Raw genomic sequence first — 20,841 nt, 5'->3', positions numbered from 1 at the left:
TGTCAGGGAGGCATTCTGGTACTGTGGTGAGCACAGACAAAACAGTAAAAGAGGAACCTGTCTTTCTTTATTCCTTAAAAAAAAAAAAAAGTCATATCACTTTTTTATGAGCTAGTCTGCTACTAGCTGTTTTAACAAAATCACCTTGTTTTGTTTGGAAGTCCTGGAAACAAAAGGCAAGGTTCATGAAGTATTGGCAAACATATGCACAAATCTGGAAATTGTATGTATTACTGGGTGTTCCTAGCTGTGCTATGCAAGTTGTTAAACAAGCCTGTGGAAGACTCGCTGACAGGGAAGCTGGAGTTTTTGTCTGCCCAAATGCATCTGCCATACAGAGCACCAGTGACTAATATTGCAGATTAAAACGAGAGGGCTGACTTAATAGTGGTCCTCTTCTTTAAGTACTAAAGTGGCCATGTCTAATTTAAAGCAAATAAGCACATTCCTTTATCTTTGGAGTAAAGTGGGTAATTTAGGTGTTGTGGAGCCAAATTTGAGTTCAGCTTTTCACGAAGCATTAAAACTGCAGCCTGTTAATAATGCTCAAGGTGTAGTCTGGTAAGATGTGGTGTTTCATTTGAGTTGTCGTGGAGTAGAGATGCTGAGTACCTTTGTCTGGAAGTGCTCCAGCTCTGGCCTGGATTTCTTGTGCCCTGTGTTACTGTGACACACTGTAAGTCAGTCTTGAAAAATGGCAATTAATCTGCCATCTTTACGTTTGTTTTTAGTATCTTGCCTTTGTTAACTCAATCCCAAAGGAGCCCCCCACCCCACCTTTTTTTTTTCTTCTCATACTCAGAGTTGGCATAAAGAAGTTGAAATCCATCAGTCATATTACTATCCAGCTATGTTCGCTTTTTGATTAGATTGTCAAGTAGTGATATAATGGAGCATTTGATATTTTTAAGGTGAACTCAAGCAGATTATTTTGTTCTTCTCTGCTGTAATTTGTCTTAAGGTTTATCAGCTGGTACTGTAGGCAGGAGTTGTTACTCACCCTACAAATGCTTAATGTTTCTTCTTAATTGCTGATGCAGTTTATTATCTAAATCTTAGGTATGTGTTATGCTGAAACTAAGTTTATCAGACAGTTAATAATTGTTCAGGTTATTTGTCTATATCTGTAGAGCACTAACTAGAAAATATTGTGGGGGTCTTAGTTTTTTTGTTTTATTTTGGGAAGGATTTTCTAGTGTTTTAGTGATCAAGACAGACTTTAAATATGTTGCTTCAATTTTAATTTTCTGAGGTCGTGTATGTGGATATTCATTTGGATCATGTGTATGTGGATATTCATGTGGATCATGGCAATATCTTCAGTAGGATACGCATTTCAGAAACCGGGATGTGGATGTTCAGGAATAATTGAAGAATTCTGTTCCATGTTAATATAAGCTGAGATGAAACAATTAGGGAAATAATTCTAGATTTTGTTATATCTCCCAGACTTTTGTGGCATATCCTTGCTAGCAAGTTCTTGTGTATACTGAAGCATTTTATGTAACAAATGTTGTTATTGTACTATGGGGATTATATATTAGAATTCATAAAAAAAAAAAAGGATGAAATCTGCAGATGATTCAAATGAGAAATTATATATATATGTATGTGTTTTTATATACACACAAATACTGCTTATTGAATGGTCCTAGAAGCTGACAGCTCTAAACATAGCAGAAAAAAACTGAGAATTGCTAACAGACGTCCACATAGTTGTGTTCAACTTCTACAATTGAAACAGTAATTTTTTATTAGATGAGTGGTCAGAGAGAAAGCTAGCTGTTGAGTTTAAATTGTACTGCACAAAGGGTATTTCAGGTTTTGGCATTTGTGTTGTACTATTTCAAAGGTGGTTTAAGTGCTGACACTTAGGTGTTAACCTTGTTACTTGGTTTTACTGAAATGTCATTGTCTAAAGTACAAACATAATAAATTTCAGATTACCAAACTGAAACTTTCAATAAGGAATTACGTCTTATTTATAATTATTTGCTTTTCATAGATTATAGATATAAACAAAGATTAATAGCTTTTGTTTGTGATAGAGTGGTCCATTTTATTGTTGAGTTTTGCAGTTAAAAGGTTTCTGGTGCATGACTCTAGACTTGTATGTAGTCAGGGAGACTGTGTTTTTAAACTGTCGTGCTATCTGGGAACAGTTGCATCTGGGTATTACATAGGATTAAATAGCAATCATTGTCAAAGCCTATTTGGTAGTAAATCCAGGCAGAACAACTGTTAAACAAACTGACAGTCAAGCAAAACTGTACAAGCAGAAGATATGCATCGGCAAAAATGACTTAGATTTAGGACATGCATTGTACTTCTTTTTTCTTTCATCTGACTGCTCAAACAAGACTGGTTGAAAAATGTTTTGACTTGGAAATAGACCTTTTTGGAGAAGATGAACCTAGCAGTTATGGAAACTACATCAAATTCACTTGGGACTTGAACTCTGAGTTTTTGAAATCAGATTTTTTGTTGTTGTTGTTAAAAGGATAAGGATTTAATTTGCTGCTGCTCCTAAACACCGTTTAGTTCATCCATTCTGTTGGCCACAGGCACATTAAACCTTTGGGGTACGAACAATGTGTTCTTATAAGTGGGATACAAACCAAAAAACAGGTGTACTGATACTTCTGAATGGTAAGTCAATTAACTATTCCTTGAACTTTGTCTTGTAATGGCATGTTACTGTATAATATCCAAAATGAAATTGAATGTGTAGCTATAATATGGTAGAATCCTCTCTACTTGTGTTTTAGTTACTGACCTTGTAAGATGGAGAATCAGAAAACATAGTTATGGTGGGTGAAGCTTGACAGTGCTTCTTGACAATGTGTCAAAGCAATTCTGTATTCTTTTAGTCTCCAAATAGATGTGGGTAACACTTCATGTTTTAGCATGATGTAAGTGATAATGGCAGCTATGGTATTAGGCGTCAATCAAAATAGCGTGCTCGTAATATTAGTCATCTGCTGAAGGGAGCATAAATGCAGACACTGAGCTCATTATAAAAAAGGAATGCCTATGGTGTATTCAGGACAATAGCACTTCCTAGTAAATGAAGACGATTCTGGAGATAAGGATGTACACAGATAGGATAATGGCCTTCTGTGTCAAAATAGCACTGTTCACCTGACAACTGTTCATTAAAGAACAGTCTTTGAGCCAGTAACAACACAGTGTTTCCTTGCTCTAAAACTGCTGTTCTGGAAGGAAAAAATTCAGAGGATGGCATTGTAGCTGACTACTGTAATGCAGTAATTCTGGCTTTTGTAATTCGACCTTAATCTCCAGTGGCATTCCTACAAGTGCTGCTGTCTGCTTTAGGTTAATTTTATTGTAACGCAGGGTCTCCATGATGCTCCTCTTCAAAATTTTCTTTCTCTTTTTGGAAACAAGAAGGACCTCTGAAGAGCCTTCCCAATTCAAGACGCTAGTTGACGTGTGATATGCTTTGCTTGAATGTGCCATAGTATGTTAAAATTCAAACTCACAGCTGAGCTTCTGATGCTTGAAATTAAATATACAGGTGTGGTTGGTTTATCTAACTTCAGCTTCTGTTTATTTGGTAGGCTGGAATTCTGGAACCAGATCAGCTCCATAGTCTGGTGCTAGAGCCAGCTCTTAATCATCAGTAATATGCTTCAATCCTACAATACTTGATAAGTGTGCAGAGATACCAGGCATGTATTTGAATGCCTAGATCATAGTTGTTTTTTTTTTTTTTTTTCCTTTTTGATTGTAAGCTTAAGCATAAGGGGCATTAAAAGAAGTCAGTAGTATGCATTTATTTTATTATGTGATATATTGATTTCTGTTAACTATAGTCAATCGCTTTGTTACAAGAAATTGAGTAATTTAATTGCTTTTGGGGGGGGGATTAAATACAGTCTCTACTTTCAGGACTGTTCCACAACTGAAATCCTTGAATTTGTTTCTATGTAATTTACAAGTTGGTTAATTTAACTTGGGTTTTGTAGGAGAATGTGCAAGAGCTATGCTTGGAGGTAAAAATAAATAAATAGAAATACTGACAGTTCCTTAAATGATTTGTTGAGGTGTTTGCTGAAACACTAAATTGCATTTCTTTCATTTAAACAGAGATCTGCTTTAAGATAACATCTTCAGTCGTGGATTACCTTGTCAGTCCTAGAAACTTGTAAACACACTACTGATTTTTTTGTTCTAAATTCAATTGTTTCTTATTAATTCATTGTGTGTCTGAGAGAGTTTCATGGCTGTCACTATAAAGTTTTTTTGTTTCGCTTTTGCAAAGTAGCTCTCCAAATAGCTTATTCTGTTTTACTTTTTATACCTTTTGCTCTTTGATGGAGCAGTGTGCTAGTAAGAGAGATGCTCGTTAATGTCCCTGTATCTTCATTTTCAAGATAGAAATACCCACGTGGATTCAGTGCCTTGATGTTGACCAATAATGGTCAGTAAGCCTTCTCTTGAGGAAAGCAAAGATGAGTATTTCAAATTGTGTGCTTTTTTTTTTAAACAATAGCCAAAATATGCAAAATTAATTACAGATATTTGTGACTTAAACAGATAAGTTTGTTTGCACTTGACCTGAACAGGTTATTTTCATATACCTTGTATTTAGCTCAACTGCCTGTCCTGATTTAAATATGTATTTGGAAGTCTGCTTACTTGCCTGCCTGATGTCTTTGCTGTGTTGGTGAAGACAGTCTCTTCCTGATAGAACACGATCACTTGAACAGCCTTCATTTCTGAGGTCTCAAAGAATTCTATTAATATTGAAAATTCCCCATCTCTCTCTCCTTCCCCCGCCCTAGAAGTGAAAATTTCCTCAAACGTGTTTTCTTCTGGATGACAACATTTGCATTTCAGTAGGAAGATCTCTATTTATTGAACTTTATTTTTTATTTTTAACCAGCTTGTCAAAGGACAGCTGTACTTGATAAACAGAGTTAAATGCATGGTAGCCTCTGTTCTGACTACCAACACAATAGTGGTTAATCAAACTAAGAATCCTCAGCTTATCTTAAGCTAGCAGTGCCACCAAAAGGGACTATTGTCCAAATTACATCCTTGATAGTGTGGTTGCATGGAACTTGTTCTTGGGCAGAACTCCTTCCTTCACTTTCACTCTGTCACAGCTTGCACAAACACACATATAATCCCCACGATCATTTAATGAGCTGTTGGTACCTGTTTGAACAGAAGTCTGTACCAGAAAATTAAAATATTTTAGCTTTGTATTGGACCTTGGAGCTTAGTACTTTGATTAAGGCTTAATGCTTAAAGTGAATCGTGTCCTTCTGGAAAACTACAAGTAACTTTCCACTAGATCTTTGTGGTTAGTCCACCATCTGCCAGGAGTTACATCCTGCCCACCCTAATTGTATCATCTTGCATTTATATGTTTCATAGAAGGAGTTCAACTGCATGATATAATGAAGCCTTAAATTCCTTTGAAATCAGCTGGTAGGTGCTGATAGAGTAAAAAGTAACAGCACTAGGCTGAGATGGTAAAATAAAGCAGACTGGAAAGTTTTGCTTTCTGTTCAGAGGCTCGAGCAATTCTTGTTCTACCTTTTATCTGAGTGATTTGATTTTAGATACTGCAAAACAAATGTTCAGTGCAGGTGAAGAGCTATTGCTCATAATCATCAGTTATTTCAGTGCTTAGTTCAACAAAAAATAAAATCACAATAAATTTGATTTTCACATATAATTGGAAGTCTTTATGAGAAATCAGATTTTGTAAATGCTGACATCTATAATGTGGAATATTTTACATTAAATTGGAAAGATAAAAATCTGATTAGGTTAGGGAGTTTATATTCATAGAAGGTCATTGAGCCAAGAGCTTGAAGAATGACAGTTCAACAAATCTGGATGTAAGAACAGCCACTTGAAAAGTGATTTTAATGGCAATCAATTACCCAAAGAGGTCAAAATCGGGCCTTGTGTAAGGATAGGATTATCTCTCATCTGCCAACAACAGGCTGCTTTGATGGGCAGTTAATGTTTCTAATATTGGCCTGGTCTGGAAAGCATTTTGGATTCATATGAGGTATTTTGTTGCACATCGAAATAAACTTGAAATAGCTTTGTTGATTTTGATTCTTAAATTACCATTCTGTATAATATGATAATAAAAACAAAACTATCGAGGCAAGTTGAGAACTGCATTATAATGCTTAACTTGGATCTTAGCATCATCATGCATATAGTTATTTTAAGGATAAGTTACAGAATAAGTCCTGTTATTTCAAAATTTTGCTCTTTACGAGTCTCAACTACTTCATGTTTGTTTTCCCCTGATGTTGAGATGGTAGTACACTTCTTAGTCTGCTTTGAAATCAAGGCAGTTTTGCTGCTGCTAACAGTATCATCATTCTGAGATAAATGTATACTGCTGCTTGCTTGCTTGGTGGCAGCGTCTTTGAACGGTTACAAACCATGGAGTTCATCTGGGTTTGGTGCTCTCAGTTACCAAGTTCAGAACTAAGTTAACATTAGAAGTGATTTGAGCTGCCTGGGATGCTCTGCATGCAACTGAGTTGAATGGTCTAAGTGTTGCCTCTCTTCCTCATGAGGACAGAAGCATACTGAGTCAAAGCATCTGCTGGAGGATGGGTCTTCAGACATCTCAAGCTGATGTATGTGTACTTCAAGTTCTCTTAAGTAACTTCTGCAGAAGACTAGTCCTCCTGATACCCTTTGTGAAGAGTAAATGGACAGCAGATAAAATGCTCCATCTATTTCTATTACTCTTGAGGTAGTGCCTACAAACTGACCTGTCATTAGCCAGGAGTAAGGCTGGGGGGATGCGGTGGTAGTGGAGGTAAAAGCATAACAGGAAAACTGTGTGCGTAAAGGACTTAGTGGGAATGCTCTTGTAAATCAAATGTAGTAGGAGATGTTGGCCGTATACGTCTGTGCTTGGTTAGGGAAGCATGAAGGAAGGCAGTTGTGATGTATTAGCTCTTGAAGCTTTTGAGGAAGTCTTTTACAGAGAAGTTGCAGTCCAAGTCTTGCAGTCTTTTAATTGGATGCTCAGTAACAATGTTGGACTCGATACACTTTTCCACGTGCTGAGTCCAGAATACACCCATCATCTGTTCAAACGTTTTGAAAAAGCCAAATGACTTGGGCTGGGAAAGGTTACGGCTAGGTAAACCTCTGTGACTTGATTTCTCAGATTTTCTTCCTTTTTATTTTTTTCCTTTTTTTTTTTTAAATAATAGTAGATATTCCATTCAAATTGCCAGATTCTCATGTCTCAGAGTATTGGAGCTCAAAAGCAACGAAGAATTCTGCCGCGTGACTTGAGTACAACAAAAGTGGCTCTGTACCAAAAGCACTTCAGTAGAGTGCTTCTCATTTAATAATGTGTAAAAATAAAAATATTTGCCAAACTAAATAATGTATCAATGGTTGCTCCTCTGTACTACTGCCATAAACTTGCATGTTAACCTTATGAGATGATCTAAGAAGTAAAAATATATATATATATATATATATATAAAAGTAAAGGTGAAAACAGCTTAAGAAATCTAATTTCACATTCTGTTACTGTTCCTGCAAGGATTAGTATTTCTAACCACACTTGCTAGGTGATTTAGAACTGCTAATTGGTTTTAGACTTTGAAATTTTCAGAGACAATTTGTGTGTCTTTAATTGTGTGAGAAACCAAACACATGAAGACAGAAACATTGTTGAAGTCTTACCTAGTGCTTTTAAAATACATTGTAGACTTCTGAAGTAATGCATTCCTCTGCATGCCAAAGTACATTGCTGCTTTTTAATGCAATTAAAATGTTAGTTCCTATTGTTGCCTTAAAGAGCTTTTCCAGGAAGTCATGTGTGTTTAGAGTTTTGTGTAGAGTGAATCAGGTTTGTAGACCGACAAACCCATTTTAATCCAGTTTAAATTAGGCAAATTTTTGTGAACTTAATTAAAGTATTATAATTTACAGTGCCTGTGTCACTGACATCATGGAGCCATCTGTCTTATGAGGAAAGACTAAGCGAGCTGTTTAGCCTAGGGACGAGGAGATGGAGATGGGATGTTACCAACTTCCACAGATACCCCAGGGGACAGTGTAATGGGGATGGGGCCAAACTCTTCTTGGTGGTGGCCAGTGATAGGACAAGGGGTAATGGGTATAAATTGGACCACAGGAGGTTTAATCACCACGTGAGGTCTAGGTGATAGAGCACTGGAACAGGCTGCCCAGAGAACTTGTGGAGTCTCCTTCTCTGGAGATACCCCAAACCCCCCTCAATGCCATCCTGTGTAACATGCTCTAGGTGACCCTGCTTGAGCAGAGGGGTTGGACTAGGTGATCTCTGGAGGTCCCTTCCAACATCCACCATTCTGTGATTATCCTGATTTACCAGTACTATGATACGTACGTAATACTTGTTACACCTGAGCATGTTATTGCACGGAATGGGCACGAGGCGCTGTGACACGCCCCTGTCACGGGTGTCCTCTACCAAAATAAAACGGTGTGGGGACATCTACTCGTGGTGCTGGCAGCGTGCCGGAGCAGGACGGCGGGCTCGTTTATGTGCCTACACACCAGCTTTACGCTGCCCGTGCCATGAAGGAGCTGCGACCGCCCGGCCCGGCCATGAGGGGAGCGCGGCCCTGCGGCAGCTGCGGGCGGAAAGCGCCGCCTCCTTCCCCCCCCGCCCGTCGCTGCGGACGTGCGGCGCGGGCAGCTGCGCGCGGCCGGCCGTTGGCGGTTGGGAGGGGCCGCGGGGCGGGCTGCGGGCGGGGCGCCGTGTGGTGATGGGGGGTGGGCGAGCAGCGCGCACACGTTTTCAGCAAATAAAGGGAAAAATGAATAAAGGCGCTGGATGCCTGGTTCACAGGCTGAAGGCTAGGAAACACAAAAGCGATGCTTGATGCTGTAAGACACTGCCATTCATCGATATGCGTTTTGAACAGAGAACAGTTAAAAATAGAAAGAGAACCCCACACATTTAGCAAAACCTGAAAATGCCCCAAACTGAGAGCAGTATAAGCAGCTCATCGCAGTCTAGTAATTCTCATTTTCCTCCTTCAAGGCAGCTTCTAAGCCGTTCACTTCCGTGAGGCCCCAGCTGGCCGTATGGCAGCACTGCATAGCAGCTCTGCACTGGTGTGGTGTAGCTCTGTGCAGCGTGTACTGATAGCACATAGGATGCAAAACAGCACAGGAAGAGGTGGGACGTGTCTGGGAGCTGTTGGGATTAAACTCAGGGTTTGCAGGTGTCGTGTTTTCTGATGAGCACGATTTTGAGCCTGATCAAAACTGGAGAAGTGGAAAGGATGCTCATGTCATGTTATTGGGATTGCTTTAAATTAAGGGCAGGTTTCTTAGTGTTATGAACAGCTATTAGCTACAACAAATACTTTATTTAAGAGTGTGAATATGGCTGTGGGAACAACACTGAAGTCACGTTCCTCTGTTTTATGCCTCTAAGCCGTGTCCTTGCAGTTAACTGTAGGCTTTACAATCCTGTCCAAGAAGTGTGAATAAGTAAACGATGAATGCTAAGGTTAATAAAGTTGCTTAATGATCTGTATGTCATTAAAAAAAATAATACTGATAGAGTTCTTCATTTTTTCCTAAAACAGAAGATGTATGTTTTTAAAGATGCAATGACAGCCATTCTTGAAAGTTAGAATCCATGAGATGAATTCCCATTTTATACCTGCTGTAACTGGTCATCTGGAAGCTCACGAAGGGAAGAAAACACAGTTGTATTCTTTGCCATAATTTCTCTGAATTTTGTTGTGTTTTTTTTTTGCAACACGAAATATGGTATGAGATTGCTGAGCAGAAATGAATATAGGCAATGTCTATATCGGGAAGTGATAACAGTGCAGTTGGTGAACTGACAGCTCCAATCGCTTTATGAATCCTGTACTTGAACACAAAAGTACAAATTTATAGTTAAGCATACCGTAAAATTGAATTCAGCACTTAAAATTCTATGTTAAAATCAAGAAAAACTGTCAGTAATCCCATACGTGTATTAACACTAGTTACCTTTTTTTTCCCTTTGACAGGGTGGTATTCTCAATTAGCGTTGGTTTTGTCCCATTCTGCTTTATGAAAGTTCAGTTTCCTTTCTCACCTGTACCTCAGTAGTCTGATTGCATTTGTAAACCCATGTACCGGTGGAGCTCAGCAACCATTTTTACGTATCTTATTGAAGAAAAGAAAGAGTTGAATGGTTCTGCTGACTTAATCTATGCTGTTTGGTATATAGTAACTTCAGCGTAAGGATGCGAAGGGTTTCCACAGTGGCTACTTGTCGATCTATTCAGATTTTGTTTAGAAGTATTTTTTATAGTCTAAAACAATCTTTAGAAACTGGCTAATTTTAAATCCTTTCCATAGCAAACTAAGAGAAATAGGGAGCTGCTTTGTGCTCTCTTTCTCCTTCTGGACACTTGGAAAACATGGGAGGGAACTTACAAATAAACTTCGAGCTGAGGTTTGTCGTATACAACTGTTAACTGATAAGCAAAGTAGAGTAAACCTATTCATTTTCAGGAGTTAATATCAGTGTCATCATCTTTTATGGGGAAAAAAAAGACAAAGAAACCTGAATGAATCAGTCTAACAGTGAATGAATTCATTTTATTACATTTGCAGCTTCTTTACTTTTTTTTTAAATTAACTTGAAGACAATTTCTGTTGAAATGTGACTATGATGGCTTTATACTTGCAGGGAGGAATAGCTCAGATATGAAAATCTTGTAGTTAATATCATTCATGCTGTGATATAGAGGAAATGCTGAAGACAGCAGCATCTTGGTGCCTTTTTGCTTAAATGTGGGCTGGCAGCAGTTTTGAGCTTTTCTACTCGAAGAAGAAACTTCATTAGCACAAAGGGACCGGTGAAAGAAGCTGTGCAGACCAGTTCAGTGTCTCTGCACCTTCTCAGATGCAGAAGGTTGCTTCTTGGTTTAGGAAATGGTCTTTGTCTCTCTTCTTATTTTTCCCATGGAAGTTGTTTTTATCTATTTTTAACCTAAGTCCATCTGATTGCTACATACCTCCCCGATCTCTTGAGACGTGGCATCAGTGTAGCAGTCCTGAGTGTCTGCCCTCTGAGTTCATCGGGTCATGGCTTTCCCTTCCTGCAGAAGCTCCTGGGTTTGGAACTGAAGGCTATCGCGGCGGGTCCGTTAGTTGAAATGAAGGGAGTGTTCTGCTGGGAAACAGCTTCCTGAATGAGGTTCCTCTGGGTTGGGGTGGGACTTCTGGTAAAGATGAGGTGGGGATGAGAAAGCTGGTGCTGGAGGGAACAGCCCGGTGGAAAAGGTGATTCATTTCATCAAAGATGCACGGAGCCATTCCTCTGGAATCAGAAGAGAGCCTAAAGCACCGGCATATTCTCCGACGAGTCTGGCTTTTTTTGGTCGTGGCTGTTCAAAGCATTTTACAATGCAAGGTTAAAAAGCAGTAGTGCTCTTAAATGTGCAAATTTGGTATGAGGATGCTCTCTTTTTGTTTATCTTTTCAGAAAGCTTTTTCTAGCCACGTTTCCGTAAAGTTTTGACTCAATTTTGTGTGACAGCAATGGGAGAGAGCTTCGTCAGCCTCTTTGCGAAAAGATGACACTCTTAGCCTCAATTTCCCATTCCCATGCTGTCTTAATATGAGGAATCTTATAAAAGCTGGGTTATATCCTTTTGTGCAGCACAGTACCTTCCTTACATACGGTGTGAGATGAAGGATTAGTACAGACAACATGACTTACTACATTTGGCTGGCTGACAGTGTCTTCCGCTTCTGGGGTTGTAGGGGCAAAGAAGGTGACGGTGTGTTTGCAGGAAAGTCCCCTTTGCTTTCCAGCGTATACATCTGTGCAGAAAGCTTGGGTGATTTTTGCTTCTTTCTTGTTTGTGTTTTGAAGGTGCTTGGCTGTGTGATACGGTTTCAGTCAGTGCTCGGTGCTAACGCTGCTGTAGTATGGTGTTGGGTTGTAGCTTGGGGCACTGTGTGATGCTGAAAGCTTCCCGGGGCAAAAAATCTCTTAAATAGAGACGGGCTACTGAGTCGTGCGATCCTTAATCTACTGAAGCTGAATATCGATTGGCCTAATTTGAGCTTCCTCCTTCGTGACTGGTAGAACGTGATGTGTGATTAAAAAGGCGAGGCTGTGGCTCGAGTGTTCCTTCAGCGGGTGCTGAAAATGTCAGGGGGGGATCGCCTGCGTGTCTCCGAAAGGCAGGGATTTGGCATTACAAGCCACGTTAAAAAATAATATTAATAACACAAACCCAAACCGCGCAGGGGCCGCTGAGGGGAGCAGCGCGGCACGGGCGGCAGCGGCACGCCGCGCCTTTGTCCGCCCGGCGCGGGGTGACGTCACCGCCCGGCGGAGGGTGACGTCACCGCCCGGCGGAGGGTGACGTCACCTGCCGCAGCAGGCGGAGGGGCCGGTGCCGCGGCAAATGGCGTCGCCTTCCAGCCAGCCCCTCCTCGCCCCGGTGGGGGGGGGGGGCTCCAAAAGTGGTGGGGGGACCCCTCGAAGCGGCCTCGTTCCCCCGCGTTGCTCCACGCCGCCCTTGCCTGGAAGCCCCGGCACTGCAGCGCTGGCACAAAACCAGGCTCCGAGGCAGCAGCGAGCCTTAAGGATACGCAGATCCGGAGCATGAGCCAGGCGCTGCCGTGCTTACCGGGCTGTTTGCCTTGAGCAGCCCCGTAGTGGGAGCACAGAAGTGTTAGCTAAATGTTTCCTTGCTGCTGACGTGCCGCAGGCGAAGTAAGATGTGCAGCTGCTGCGCACGCTCTGGGGTGAGCTAGGTTCAGGGCTGAGGAGTCGAAGGAAGCAGGTTGTGGTAACATCGGTGTCTGGGGTAGTTTGGAGCTAAGACTGACAGCAAAGCACAGCACAAGTTGCTGCATGCTTTTTAGGTGAGGAGAAAGCGTTTTCTACCTCTAAATTTGCTGTAAAGCAAAGGAATTGCCATGGTTCATATGAAAGCCAGGCATGCTAAATCGACATTAAGCTTACAGCAGAGTAGCTCAGAGCATGTTGCAAAAAACATTTAACTCTGGAAGTGTGTCTGTATGCTGTAGCAGTCAACTGAAGCCCAAATATTTCAGGATGGAGAAAGATATTTGCTGTCCTTTTAGACTGAGTTTTCTCCTTTTGTCCTTTTAGACTGAGCCCACGGTTTTCTTGAACTCGATTACAGCTTTAGTTCCTACCAGATGAAAACAGAGGAGGTATACAACTGGAGGCAGGTTCCCTAAATGGTTGCTAACCCGTAGCCAGTACTCTGGACTGTGACAAGAGGTCCCTTTTGAGCCACCTTAAGCTCCTAGGAGCCTAAGTGCAAAGATGGAGCGGATACCTGCTGCCCACAGCTGCTCCCTTGGCCTGGAGCCGCTGCCTGAGTGCAAAATCCTGCCTGATGCCTGCAGCTCAGAAGTGCTCTGAGCAGCCGGGGATTGCCTGAGGAACCGTCCTTCTCCCGGCCCTGCCTCTCTGAGAACTTATATCCCGTTTGGTGTCCGGGGTGGGGGGTGGGGAACAAACAAACAAATAAACAAAACAAACAAAAAAAAACACACAAAGAACTAGCCAGTGAGTGGAAGATTTGTTTAGTTTTGTTTCGTTTGCAGTTGGTGGTGAGGCAATATTCCAGCTGAACACTTGCAGTGATCTGGAGGGACTCTGCCATGGCCTACATTCATGACATTTCTGACAGACGTGTGTCTAATGCATTTTTAAAAAATCCCCAGCGGTTGCCGGTCCACAGGCAATCTCCTGTGCTGCTTCACTCTTCTTTCATTTACAAAACTTCACGCCACGCGCTGTAAATGTCTTGCTGCAGTTCTGGACAGCTTACTTTTGCCACTAGTGGACTTGTATGTGTTTTGTGCGCTGCTACCATGTCTCCCCTCGATTCTTCACAGTAAACAGTTTGGTTTGGTTTGGTCCTTCCTCATAGCTCATGACCTGTAAACACCCAGCTGGCTGGGTTCCTCAGGTGTTCGGGTTGGTTTGTCCTGTGTGGGTTTTGAAGGATAATGCCCATGACTAGCTACAGTGGCACAGAAATCTCAGGATTGCTGACTGGAATAGGAAACCTGTCGTGTATTTTATGTGTAGGGTGCCTGTATTTATAAGTCTTGTATTTTTCATACACTAGTATAGCAGGTAGTTCCAGGTTTTAGCTCAGAAGCATGCCGCTGTTTTGTTAAGGCTCAGAGGCTTGAGACAAAGGGATATGTAACATTTTGGATATTTTTGAGGAGGAAGAGAAGTGATAGCCTGCTTCAAAGGTTCTGCTGCGTTCACTGGAGGAATTGCACGGAGGAAGAGCAATTCATTTTAGAAAATAATGCCACGTGCATACCTGAGCTTACTCTTGTAAGAATTCTCAGAAACTATAAATAATGAAGAAGCTTATTTTACCTTTTAGATAACTCATACTGTTGCTTTGAGGAACACAACTGTGCTCTAACAGGCTTTTGGGGCTATTCTTATTAAACAGCAACCGGCACTTCTGGGCTTCAACTGTGGTAAAGAAATAAGTGCTTCCCACTTACCCCAGAAGAGGGACCTTCTTCAGACACTTCACAACACTTTGTTGTTGTAGTTATTTAAAAAAATAAGAAAAAAGTGGGGTTCAGATTAATGAATATCGTAACATATTCTATAACTTGATAAGTAACCTTTGCTTGATGGGATGATGGCTATTTGAGGTGCTTAATCTTTTTTTGTTTGTTTAAAAATAAAAGAGACATGAATCCAGAGAGACTGGGAAGAGTCACAGGGGCATTTAGTTAAAGTGTGGGTAAAAAACCACCCAGTTTGCGTAAGATGAAACAGCTTGGCCCCAAAGCAGCCAATGTCATATTGTACAGACCAATATGGAATTTAAGATCATAAATACAGTGCTTCCTCAATCTCTTTTATTAAAGGGAAAGTTTATAATCTGTCCACAGAAATGTAATAGAAGAAAAGAAGAGGGCAAACTGGTGATACACAGCTTTGCAAAATTGACAGTAATTGCTCATCCTAGGGACCATTTCAATCTGTGTGTGTAGAGTTAATAAGGCAAAGTGTGCTCTGGTACAAGATACTACTCTTGCAGGGAGCAGAGAAGATGTAGTTTGGTCTCTGATTCTGCTTAGGGAAGTAATATGACGAAAGTTGGATTTAAATAGTGTTGCTGCGTTAGCTTTTTAAAAAATATATATGTATATATTTAATGATAGAAAGTGGCTGGTACTTGCTTTTAAGGAACCTACTCTTATGAGCTTTATACTACTCCTCTGCTGGAGCAGAAAGTGAGAGCTGAAGTTGGAATGCCTAAAAGTAACAGGAGCCAAGTGACAGTTTTTATTTACTGATGGAAAAGGCTAATTCCAATGTCCTGTTTTCTATGGAGTCTTGCTAGGATACTATGATGTTTGTGTTAAGCTAGTCAAAGTGGTGATTTCTTTATTAATAATTTTAAAAGGTTTACAGGTTATTTTTCACAGCCTTTTATTGTAAGATGATCTTAATTCCTGTCAGTATAACATTGAGATTGTATTCCAAGGGTAAATGTTACACAGTTATTTTCATTAAATGTAGCAGCTAATCTCTGAATTTCTGACTAATTACCTTGTCGTGTTCATTTTTCAGGGTTTCGCAAAAATGATGAAATGAAGGCTATGGAAGTTTTGCCAATTTTAAAGGAAAAAGTTGCATACCTTTCAGGTACAGTTATTTTCTTCTGTTGCATAATGCATGACTTTGATATTATTCACATACAAAATAGTATTTAAATACTATAAATATCATTGCGAAAATCACAGAAATACAGGAAAACAATATAGCTAGGTATCCCAAATGTAACATGAGCATTGCGAAAGGATCTGCAATAATGAAGTTATGTGTTTTGTTGAATGGGGAACATACTGCTTGTCCTGCATATCCAACAGCATTATTTAGAACAACCTGGACTGTAGTCATATTTGTTGTCTCATTTCTGGTTCTTCTGCTAGAAAGTTTTGCAGAGTGGGCTTTGTTACTGGTCATTCTGAGGCATGGGAGAAATGTCTGTGTAGCAGAGCTGAAACTTCAGTGCATGTCCTTTGAAGCACGTACAATATCTCCACGGTAAAATGAGTTCGCATCTAATTTTAGCTACCTCTAGCATACACCTTGAAGTCAGTTGAGTACTTAAGAAGGAGTAGCAGAGGATTTAAAAGTGGGGCTCAGATCAATGAATATCATAATTTATTCTATAACTGGATAAGTAACTTGATAGAATGATGGCTATTTGAGGTGCTTATTCTTGTGAACTGAATTTTGGGTGTGACTTTCTGAAGTAAATACATCCAAATCTGTTGGGATTAATCAGCATCATGCTCTTCACCATAATCTTAGTGTCAGATGATTTAGAAGACAGTCTCATATTTGAAAGGTGTTTTTTTTTTGGGGGGGTGGGGCAGGGTCAGGATAAATAATTTGTCAGGAACTCCAGAAATAAGACTCATATCTGTAAATATTAAAGCATACAAAATAATCCCTGATACTGCACTCTTTAGAGATTTGCTGTGCGTGGATGATGACGCTTGCGAGAACAGTGTGGAGTTCACAGTACTGCATTCTGTCTGCTCTGCTGAGTCAAGTGTCACTGTAGAACAAGAAAGACGTTTTTGTAAAAGGTCCGGGTAACTCTAATGACTGACATAACAGACTGCCCAGGGTCAATTTCCCTGGTAGTCCAGAAACTCCTGATTCTTTTCCTTATGGATTGTAATGCTGGTGAAGGCTTGCTTAAAACTGTATTTTCTGAGGAAAAAAAGAGAAAACGGAGTTAAACGCAGAATTTCAATCCCTCATTGCCCTTCTGTTTTGTCCTTGCTTTATGGCACTTTATGAAAACTTTAATCTGTTTCCATTCCAAGACTTCTGAATTTCTAGATTGTAAAGAGCTTAGTTTAGGCCCCATAGGAGGGCACTGAAAGATTATAGGTTTTCTCTAATGTGAGTTTTTAACATTATGGCCTTCTCAAAAGGCACTAATTCGGTAAAAGTACAGAAGGCCAAATGAAAGCTGAAGATGAATTTAAATGGAGATGATGGATTGTGAACCAGAGGATGTGTGGTGTAGGCAGAAATGGTTGCCAGTGAGCCCGTGTGAAGGTAGTAACTTCTGACAGAAGAATGGAGCAAGCAGATGGGGACGGTGAGGCTGGCTGGAGCTGCTCTGCCAAAATCCATAGTTTCACATTTCCATTGCAAGTGGTTCTCATTGAAATGAGATATATTAGTAACGGAAATGATTGACATCTTCCCCTCCATTCCCCCCAACAAACAAAGTAGCACCACTGCTCGGGCTTAAACATTTTGGAATAAGAACTGTCCAGCCTTCTATCTGGGAACACAAAGGTACACGAGACCCACTGGACTACTTATTGACTTACAGAGGCTTTCAGCGTGCATCCTTTGTTATCCTCAAAAGTACAGCTTTTGCTTTAGTACTGGGTGTTAATATTTTTAAATATAATAACTAGTAAAGTAGGAAAAAGGCTATTGCAAGTATCTTTACTAAAACTATCTAAAGATAACTAAGCTGTCTTTACTAAAACCTGTAATACTCCCATTAAAGCTAAGATATCCACAAACATCACTATGGTTTCTGTATTTTTTTCTCCAATTTTGTGTTGGAGCTCTGGTAGAGTTGTTGCGACGTGTTCAGAGTAGATTCTCAGGTACCTTCTTAAGGAGAAATAAAGTATGACAATCAATAGTGCAAAGAAATGTGTCTCTTTTGTAGAGCAGGAAAGTCACATAAATAGCACCATCTGAAGAAAAAAAGAGTGCTTTTGATTCTTGGTTCATGTCCCCTGTCTTTTGTCTTGTCTGTCTGCCTTTCTCAACTGAGGCCAGCCTTCTCTAAGTTAAATGAATAAGAATGGACTGTATGGCAGTATAGTCATCTTTGTGTTCTTAGAATACTAAGGACACTGATTTTTATACAATGATGACTTTAATGAGTACTTTCTGAGAGCAGCTTATCTTGAAATAAGAGGTCTGAATCTGAAGTCGTTGCTGGAAAGTTGGAGACTCCCAGCTCCACCAGGATTTTGGGAACCCACTGCAGCATTTCTGCCTACTTTGCTCCTGATTTGAGCAGCAGACTGTTTCGACCATAGGTATTTCCTAAGTCAGTCTTGAAATGGTATGTTTTGACTGAATCAGAAATCTTAGTGCATTAAGAGTTAAAGGACTTGATTTCAGATATCTTCCCCTGAGTTACCATTTTTACTCCCAACTGTACTATATTGCAGTTAAACTGTATTTGAGACCTTCCCTTTCTGCCTCCAATAGGTACCTCTTCAGGCTGAGTTAGGCTGTAATTCTGTATTGCTTTGTTTCAGTCTTTCCTTTCCGTTTATTCCTCCCACTTGTTTTCAAGTGGGTACGTTTTACATGCCTACTCAGCATTATTTCTGTCTTTCTTTCTCTTTGCACAGTCTGAGCACTTCATCACTTTTGAAAAGACTGTTTGTCATTGCTTTTTCTCTACCACAAACCGCAGTAGGTCTGATGTGATTCACTCTTGGTTTCTTCTCCATTGTTGCAATCCAGTTTAGCCCCTTTTATTGATCTGTTAATGATGTGTTTTTGTAAATAAATAAAAAAAAAAAAAGTGTGTTTTCATAGTCTAGCACATCTGACGATATATTTAGATAGAATTCTGCCACCTTGTCTCAGTTATTTGTGGCACAGGCCAGGTTAAGTGGGTTTTTGTTTGTCTGTTTTTAAAGAATTTTAAACTAAATGCTTCACAATAAACAATGTACAAATGAGGACTACAATGTGGTTACTCATCTGGACTTGTTAAAATCTGTGGGCTCTGTTTGTATCTTAAAGTATGTTAGCATATCTGCGATGCTCAAACTGCTAAAGAAGAGTAAAGTTAATGACTGAGGTGACGGTGTGAGAAGGAGACGTAGTCTCTGAACGAGAATTCAAATCTGAAACAGATCTGCAGGTAGTTTGTGCTAGGGCAGGAGGCAGGGAGGTGCACAACAAATACTTCTGTCAAGTGTTGTGGCGTGCATCTTGCCGTATGTAGGTTGATAACTGCAAAGTCAAAAAGCTCCCCAAACTAGCCTCAGTTGTGTACATACTGATACTGGAGTAATTCTTTATTGGAAATAACTGTCCTGACATCACTCACAGGCTGGAAGGCTTTATCTTCTACCGGACAAAGTAGCAAAAGAACTGGATTATTTTGCTGTCACGGTGAGTGTAGAATGCAAATGCTGGGGTGCATCTTCCCTCTGAATCCCTTGTTCTTGTAATATTGCCAACAGAGTAGTTCTCCAAAAAAGTGGATTGAGAGGGAAATAAAAGACTTCCCTGAACTGACTTACACCTAACTGGGCAATAATCTGCTGGCGTATTGGGAATCTCGTTGTCTGAAACGGAAAAGCCTTTTTAACTTGTTACCATGAAGTAAGATGGATTCAGGGATAAAATCTGTCGTTTAAACTGAAGCCTGTTGAGTACAGACACTCTTACATCTCCACATATACTTAAGCAAGGGGAGCATTTTCTTAAAAGGTGCAGTTATCTTGGTTTCATACAAGAAACAGTTCTAGATAACTTGTCCCGAATTTCAAACATGCCATACATTTAATTTAGAGTAGTTCAGTGGGAAAGGACCTACAAAGATCGAGTACAACTGCCTGGTCACTTCAGGGCTAACCAAAAGTTGAGGGGGCATTATTCAAACATCTCTTGAACACTGACATGCATGGGGCACCAACCACCCCTCTAGGAGGCCTGTGCCAGTGTTTGAGCACCCTCACGGTGAAGACATTTTTCCTCATGTCCAGTCTGAACCCCCCCCGGAGCAGTTTGGTGCCATTCCCATGCGTCCTGTCATTGGTGACCAGGGAGAAGAGACCAGCACCTCCCTCTCCATAAAAGCTTACTGCTTTGCTTTACCTAAGTATTTTGAGACTGGGTAAAAAGGTATTTCCTGAACAAAAACTGCACTCCTCAGCCTGTTTGATTCTGGTGCCTTTTGGAGACCATTGACAAGACTGCTCTTTGCGATGTGCACTAGACAGAAGTGATTCATGTTGGCTGACTCATGTGAGTTGATCGGCTACTCATATGACACATCTGGGTATAAACAGAGATGCTCTATCTCAGTAGCATGAGGGTTTTGTATAAAAGAAAAGGGTAAAAATGGAAGCCTGACTGGTGAAAGCAGTAGCTTAATATGGTTTTTGTTAAACCAGGACAAATAAGGGAGTTGAGTTGAAGAATAGCTATTGTGAGGCAGGAAATTCCCACCTGATGCCTCATACATTGTTACTTTTAACTGTGTATGACACAGGAGCATTAGGCAGAAAGGAAACCAGAGTTATTTATTGGAAAAGGCCTATGTTTTGGCTCTCCAGGCATAAGGATGAAAAAACCTTCGTGTTTAGTAGATGAAAAAGATATTGGTTGTATTCTAAAGCCTTAGGGACTTCTTTGCTTAATACTTAGAATCTTAGCATCTGGTTCAAGACTGGACAGTGAAACTTGTTTTGCCAAAAATCAAGGCTATTATTAATTTCTTCATTACTCAGCTAGACCTGAAATTTGCATGACAAATTTTGTCTGCACTGTACAAAAATTTGGGGATATAATTTATCAGAAATTTACGCAGTGTACTTTAAAAACTTATTTCCTCTGTGGTGTACGTGTGGAGGTGGGAGTCAATTGCAGAGGCATCCAAAAGACATTAAAAGTATACATTTCTTTCTTCTGCCATACTGGAAAATAACATGATAAAATAGTTGATCTGTGGGAAAGGCCTGGAGAACAAT

At 40.3% G+C, this 20,841-nt stretch overlaps 1 protein-coding gene across 2 annotated transcripts in view; it reads left to right on the top strand.

Annotated features, from left to right (window-relative positions):
* TRIO (trio Rho guanine nucleotide exchange factor) overlaps positions 1 to 20,841 on the top strand; it is a 248,601-nt gene that overhangs the window by 53,078 nt on the left and 174,682 nt on the right. For both annotated transcript variants that reach the window (XM_040548080.1, XM_040548081.1), the window contains exon 2: positions 15,641 to 15,715. In XM_040548080.1, the coding sequence (XP_040404014.1) occupies positions 15,641 to 15,715 (75 nt within the window). The remainder of the gene's footprint in view (positions 1 to 15,640; positions 15,716 to 20,841) is intronic.

This window comes from Cygnus olor, chromosome 2 (assembly GCF_009769625.2).
Source record: "Cygnus olor isolate bCygOlo1 chromosome 2, bCygOlo1.pri.v2, whole genome shotgun sequence".
In the NCBI taxonomy this organism is placed as follows: Eukaryota; Metazoa; Chordata; class Aves; order Anseriformes; family Anatidae; genus Cygnus; species Cygnus olor.
Note: the sequence above shows the minus strand (reverse complement) of the source record. Positions and strands in the feature narration are given on the sequence as shown.